At 49.6% G+C, this 7,322-nt stretch overlaps 1 protein-coding gene across 3 annotated transcripts in view; it reads right to left on the reverse strand.

Annotated features, from left to right (window-relative positions):
- LOC100960802 (major vault protein) overlaps positions 1 to 7,322 on the reverse strand; it is a 38,743-nt gene that overhangs the window by 25,401 nt on the left and 6,020 nt on the right. For 2 of the 3 annotated variants that reach the window (XM_023516700.1, XM_023516701.1), the window contains exons 2-3: positions 1,803 to 1,947; positions 1,397 to 1,592 (exon numbers count right to left, since the gene is read on the reverse strand). In XM_023516700.1, coding sequence (XP_023372468.1) covers positions 1,397 to 1,592; positions 1,803 to 1,927 — 321 coding nt within the window. In that variant the 5' untranslated portion in view covers positions 1,928 to 1,947. Of the gene's footprint in view, positions 1 to 1,396; positions 1,593 to 1,802; positions 1,948 to 2,509; positions 2,642 to 7,322 lie in introns of those variants that run through there. The other variant, XM_023516699.1, reaches the window with a different exon arrangement.

Consider the following 7,322-nt stretch of genomic DNA (forward strand, 5'->3'; position numbering starts at 1 on the left):
AAAAAAAAAAAAAAAAGGTCTGGTCAGGGTCAGAAAAAAAACCTTAAGAGAATCTGATGGGAGAGAAAACTAGGATCATAAGTCTTTAGGGTCACAATGGAGAAGGGAGGGAGGGACGGAGGGAGGGAGGAGGAGGAGACTGGAGTTCAGGTTCAGAGGGCCAGTGGGAAAATAACAATGCCCAGAGTGGGCATGGTACTGGGTAGGGGCTGAAACAGAACAGAGGTGGGCAGGGTCAAGAAAAGCAAGTGGAAAGGAATGGGCCATGGGCAGTGGCTCACGCCTATAATCCTAGCTCTTTGGGAGGCCAAAGTGGGTGGATTGTTTGAGCTCAGGAGTTCGAGACCAGCCTGAACAAAAATAAGACCCTGTCTAAAAAAAAAAAAAAAATAGCCGGGCGGTGTAGTCCCAGTTACCAGAGAGGCTGAGGCAAGAGCATTGCTTTGAGCCCAAGTTTGAAGTTGCTGTGAGCTATGATGCTACAGCACTCTACCAAGGGCAACAAAGTGAGACTCTGTCTCAAAACAAAAAACAAAAACAAAACAAAACAAAAAACCTTCACTTTGACAGTTTCATACTTACAGAAAAGTTACAAAAACAGTACAAAGACTCCCTATACACTCACATTCCTAGAGGGTTAATGTTTTTCTGTTTTTGCAGTTTTGGGCCAGGGCTGGGTTTGAACTTGCCACCTCTGGCATATGGGGCTGGCGCCCTACTCCTTTGAGCTATAGGCACCACCCCAAGGGTTAATGTTTTAATTATTCTTCATCATTCTCTCTCTCTACACACACTTCTACCCAAAAGTATTTGCATCAAAGTGGAGGCAAATGTCTCTAAGAGCTTCCCTGGTCCTGTTACTATGCATTCAGTACCAAGCAGAACGGCTCAGTAGAGGAACTCAGTAAAAGAGTATAAAATTGTGGGAAAGCAGAATGGTCAAAGAAATGAAGGAGGGGTGCCCATTTGCTCAGGCCTCGGCCTGAGGCCAGCATGGGTGAGGGCTTGGGTTGAGGGACAGGCGTGCAATGGCATCCCCTGAAACAGGCCAGGCCTCAGAGCCTGAACCTTTCTTGTCCACTATTGCTTTGCTACTGCCCACCAGGCTCTGGCACTAAGTGAATGAAGTGCCTAACCTTGACAGAGTTCATTTAATGCCAGACTGGCTGGATGCTTCTGGCAGGCTCTGGAGCCTGGAAGATTAGGTGTTCTCAGAAGAGGGGCAAGTCTGTTTGGGGCATGTAAGCAAGGGAGGGTGGCTGGGGAAGATGAGTGGAGTGAAAATAAGTCAATTCTGCCCCTGATGGAGCCAGCAAATGTCCCTCCCCTTCAAAAGGTAGCACAGCACTAGAATAAGGATGACAGGCAGGGTGGGGTGCAGGAGGCAAGCTGGTACCTTTTCCAGCACCTCCCCTGGGTACAGGGGGAAGGGGTCCTGAGCCAGTCGGATCTCCAGGTCAGCATGGCGAAGTCGTACTTGCCCTGTGACGTCAAACAGCACGGAGCCCTGGGCATCCCTGGACACAGGGTTGGCCACTGTGCAGTAGTGGCGTGGGGGCACAGTCACCATGCGCACAGGGGCAAATAGTACCCTGTTGGAGGGGTGAAAGGAGGTGTGAAGACCCAGGGGACCCAGGTCTCCACTCTCGAAGGAGGCAACAAATACTAGAGAAAGCTCCTTGTCACCTTACCAAGGGCCACTCCTGCTTGGGAGAGGGGAGGCGAAGGATGATCATGCTAGCCGAGGAACAGGCCCCCTCAGCTCTGAGCCCCAAGCCCTGTGGCCCAGCCCCCACACCTACCTCTCATTGTCCTGCCGGATGTAGGTCTTTGGTCCGATCTCTACGCGGGACACATTGCTGTTCTGGTCTAGCACGTGTATGTAGTGGTAAGGGGGGATGCGGATGATGGACTCTTCAGTGGCCATGGTCACTCCCAAACCTAGAGCTAACAAAAGGACACAACAGGATGAGTACAGGTAGGGCCCCTCTGTCCCCAGCTCAGATTACCACCTCCTCCAATCCGGTGCCTGCATCTCCCTTTCTCCTTCCTATTTAGGAGGACATGGCCCATCCACATGTCACCTCTGCTGGGCACTGTTGACAGCAGTTAGGCACAGAATTCCAGGGTTCCTTGCCAATTCCTTTCCTCACTCCCATCAAGTACCTCCCCTAAACTGCCTGCAGTTTAGGGAAGGGCTTTAGATCACAGTGTTCCCAGTCTCTAAGGTACAGAAATACAGAGATGGCAGAGTTGGTAAAGCCACGGAGGCAGCAGTGTGGCCTCGTCCAGCGTGCAGTGGGCCAGTGCAGCTCTGAGGCTCTCTCTGGGTCCTCCAGAACAGGCAGCTTTATATCAGGGCGCACTGACAGCTGGGCTATAGTTGCCAGCCCACAGCCACAGAATATTTGCATGATCTTTGCCTGCACTCCTCCCCACTACCTGTGCAATCCAGGGGTGAAGTGCTAAGACCTGGTCCTCCTCTTGTGAAAGATCCCTGACAACTGACCTCCCATAGAATCAGCTAGATTAGTGACAATGCAGATCATTCCAGCTCTTTTCTTCCCAGTTCGCTTTGGTTTGTTGTCACCCTTCGCTCCTTACTGTTGGGGGCAGAGGTGGGGGCAGGGAGGAAGGGGAAAGTGGGTAGAGGATTATTGTATTCCACCTGCCCTGCCCTTCCTTATTCTGAGTCCTGGGTGATTTTGTCCAGTGCTTGGCCTAATCAGGAGCATAGCATGCCCCACCTAAGGCCCATCCCTGCCCATGTCCCTTTGAGTCATACAAAGGGGACAAAGCTCATTAGGCATCTCAGAACTTTGTCCTCTGAGATTCTGGCCAGAGACCAGACATTGTTGAGGACACCACCAGAAAGAAGTGGCTCTTTACCCACTCCTCCATCCACCCAGTTTCCAACCTGGATGAGAAACAGAAGTAAGAAGAGGAAAGAAAAGGGAGTGGCTTGGCACAGGAGCCACAAATCACAGAATCAAGGCTGGAAGAGGCCTAAAAGGAGAACTTTACTTGATTCACATCATCTGTAAAACTTCAACTTTTTTTTTGCTGTTTAAAAATTGTGAGTTTTGGCTCTTTGAGGCCGAGGTGGGTAGATTGCTTGAGGTCACAAGTTCAAGACCTGACTGACCAAGAGTGAACCCCATCTCTACTAAAAATGAAAAACTGAGGCAAAAGGATTGCTTGAACCCATGGGTTTGAGGTTGCTGTGAGCTATGATGTCAGGGCACACTACCTAGGGCAACAGAGGGAGACTCTGTTTCAAAAAAAAAAAGGAAAGAAAGAAAGAAAGAAATTGTGAGGTTTTACAAACTCTTTATTCCTGCTTCTCTTCAGGAAGGAGACCAGCAACACTGAGCTCTCATTCCCATGTGGCAGAATTGGCAAGAGCCACGCAGCAGCTGCCCCTTTAGATAGGACATGAGCTTTCCTGCTTACCTCAGCCCTCATTGGTCCCTACTGTCTTACCCTTGGGCCAATGCACTCACATCACCTGCCATGGTCCTGTTTAAAACTTTCCTTTTTTTTTTGAGACAGGGCCTCAAGCTGTCTGCCTGGGTAGAGTGCCATGGCATCACAACTCACAGAAACCTCCAACTCCTGGGCTCAAGCTAGTCTCCTGCCTCCACCTCCCAAGTAGCTGGGACCACAGGCACCCGCCACAATGCCTGGCTTTTTTTTTTTAATTTTTTGGTTGCAGCCATCATTGTGGTTTGGCAGACCCGGGCTGGATTTGAACCCACCACCTTAGGTGTATATGGCTGGCGCCTTAGCCACTTGAGCCACAGGCACCAAGCCTGTTTAAAACTTTCTAACTTGGCTGCATTGCAAAGGCTCATGCCTGTAATCCCAGCACTCTGGGAGGTCAAGAGGGGTGGATTGCTTGAGCTCAAGAGTTTGAGACCAGGTTGAGCAAAAGCAAGACCATGTCTCTACTAAAAATAGAAAAACTAGCAGAGCATGGTGGTGCATGCCTAGAGTCCCAGCTACTCTGTAGGCTGAGGCAAGAGGATCAGTTGAGCCCAAGAGACTGAGGTTATTGCTGTGAGCTACAGCACCAGGGCAGTCTAGCCTGGGACAACAGACTGAGGCTCTGTCTCAAGTAAAATAATAATAAAATAAAACCTTCTAACTCAGCATTATCCAATAGGACTTCCTACATTGATGGGAATATTCTAAATTGGCGCTATCAGCTCGGCACCTGTGGCTCAAGTGGCTAAGACGCCAGCCACATACACCTAAGGTGGCGGGTTTGAATCCAGCCCGGGCGGCCAAACAACAATGATGGCTGCAACCAAAAAATAGCCAGGTGTTGTGGCGGGCACCTGTGGTCCCAGCTACTTGGGAGGCTGAGGCAGGAGATTCACTTGAGCCCAGGAGTTGGAGGTTGCTGTGAGCTGTGATGCCACAGCACTCTACCCAGGGGGACAGCTAAAGGCTCTGTCTCAAATAAATAAATAAATAAATTGGTGCTATCTGGCTCGACACCAGTAGCATAGTGGTTACAGTGCCAGCCACATGCACAGAGGGTGGCAAGTTTAAACCCAGCCTGGGCCAGCTAAACAATGATAACTACAACCAAAAAATAGCCAGGCATTGTGGTGGGCACCTGTAGTCCCAGTTACTTGGGAGGCTGAGGCAAGAGCATCACTTAAGTCCAAGAATCTGAGGTTGCCGTGAGCTGTGACGCCACTAGCACTCTACTGAGGGCAACAAAGTGAGACTCTTGTCTCAAAAAAAAAAATCAGTGCTGTCTTTGGACTGACCACATGTGACTACTGAACACTTGAAATGTAGCTAATTTGATGGAGTAAATTTATTTTAAGTAATTTTAATTTAATAGCCAACTGTGGCTTTAAGTAGTTGGCAACCAGATAGGGACAATGAGTCCTTCAGGGCTATATGGCATGACTAGTGCTATCTTTTTCCAAAGGCAGTGACAAACAGTGGTTAGGGGCACACATCCAGACCCCAACTGCCTGGGTTCAGGACTCTGATCTGCTGTTTTCATGCCTTATTTCCTTAATGTCTCCTGTCATTTTGAAAGAAGTTAGTTTTGATCTGTTTTCCTTGTACACTTTTCACCCTGGAGGGATGTTATTCTGCTTTTCATGGTTTTATCTTTCAACTTTGTGTGGAATTTGACCTTGATCTTTTTCTGTTGCTCGTTTTTACAAGAGGTTAGTGTCCCTTAACTTATAGAAGGATGGTGTTCTTAGTGTCACAGCTCCCTCTTCACTGTCTGGCACCCAGGGGTTGGCATTCTGATTTTCGGGCTCCATTCCCCTTGCCACTCTTTTTTTGAGACAGAGTCTCACTATATCACCCTCAGTAGAGCACGGTGACATCATAGCTCACAGCAACCTCAAACTCTTGGGCTTAAAGCAATTCTCTTGCATCAGCCTCTCAAGTAGCTGGGACTACAGACGCCTGCCGCAACACCAGCTATTTTTGTTGTTGTTGTTGTTGTTGCAACTGTCATTGTTTTAGCAGATCCAGGCTGGGTTTGAACCCACCAGCCCTGGTGTATGTGGCCAGTGCCCTAACCACTGAGCTACAGGCACTGAGCCTCCCCTTGCCACTCTTATTCTCCTTGCTCTTCTCCATTGTTCATCACACTCAGCTTTGCCTCCACTCTCCAGTTGCTCCACAATCTGGGGCCCTGTTCTGGAAAGACCCCTTCCAAGCGTCCACAAGGCTAGGACTGCTTGGATGCTGGCTCTAATCCTCCTGTGAGTGGCTACCTTAAATCCCTTCACAGCCCAGTACTGTTTGTTCGCCTACCAAATGGGACTTGGCAAAAGCATCTCCCGCACTTGTGAGGGCTGAATTAATACATAAAGCACCCAGAACGGAGCCTGGCTCTTCCTAGCACTCCATGTTTCACTATAGAGGGGGGAATAGTGCCTGAGGCCCAACTTTCCCGTCTACTGAGGGACTAGAGAATGTGCCCAGAGCAGAGGGTCCCTATCCCACCTGAATCTTGGCTTAACCTGCCCTTGTTTATTGGTCAGGAGGATGGCAAGTCTTCTGTCATCCCAGCTGTGAGGCTAGAACAGCAAAGTAGGGGCATCCAACAGCCAAGAGAAACATTTTCCAGTGGCCCCTTTGCCAGATTCTCTGCAGGTGGAAGCCAGGCACAGGAAACCAGATGGGAGAAGAGGAAGGGCTGGGGCTGTAGGCGGAGGTATGGACAGGGCTCCGAGGCCCCACAGGGGAGAGTGAGCTTGAAAGAAGGCCAGGTGAGGTTGTGAAGGATGCTCCTGCACAGCCCCCATTGGCTCCTTTCTGGACAATCCCTCGCCTCCCCTCCCCCCGCATGAGTGAGGCCTCTCCACCATCTGCTACCCCAGCTGGACCTAGCTCAGTGACTCAATTAAGAGTCATCCTCATGACGGGGCTCTTGTCTTGTTCTAAGGCCAAGCCCTTACCAACTGCCCTGCTTCAGTACCCTGTCTTACTTCCCTGACCACACACCTGGAGGCTCTAAAGCTGGGCCTTCCACCTGACCACCTGCCAAGTTCACCCCAACTAGATCTTGCTTTTCCACTCTTGCCATTCATAGAGGTGAGCCAGGGAAACCATTTGACTCTGGCAATGTGTCTGTGACAAGTCTCAGATGTAGACTTGTGGTTTTCAGATGATGTGTACAGTTATAGCATTTTACTTCCAATATAACAGGGCCCTCCAAAGATAACAATTAAGGATTGTGTTGACCTTTATAAGGTCCTGCCCAGCCCTCAGGGTTCACCTCAATTCCTCAAATTCATCCACCCACCATTTCCCATCAATCCCTGCCCCAGCCTCTCCTGATCACAGCTCCCTCAAATGTTAAAAGGCTCTTCTAAGAACCATAACCAGGGTGGTACCCATAGCTCAGTGGGTAGGGCACTGGCCACATACACTGGGACTGGCAGGTTCAAACCCAGCCCAGGCCAGCTAAACAACAATGACAACTGCAACCAAAAATAGCCAGGCATTGTGGTGGGCCCTGTAGTCCCAGCTACTTGGGAGGCTGAGGCAAGAGAATCACTTAAGCCCAAGAGTTTGAGGTTTGCCGTGAGCTGTGACGCCACAGTACTCTACTGAGGGCAATATAATGAGACTGTCTTAAAAAAAAAAAAGAACCATAACCAATTTTCACCCAAAGTCTCACCAGTATGCCCCTCCCCCCATGAGGGTGGATGGACACAGAACCAAACAGCCTGTCTAAGCAGAAGCTGGGCTTACCCTCTAGGTTCTAGATTCGACTCAAAAAGTAAAACTTATACCACAGCAAAAAATTAACAAATGAGACATGAATCATT

This window comes from Otolemur garnettii, unplaced genomic scaffold, assembly GCF_000181295.1.
Source record: "Otolemur garnettii isolate 467f Iridium unplaced genomic scaffold, OtoGar3 scaffold00096, whole genome shotgun sequence".
Lineage (NCBI taxonomy): Eukaryota > Metazoa > Chordata > Mammalia > Primates > Galagidae > Otolemur > Otolemur garnettii.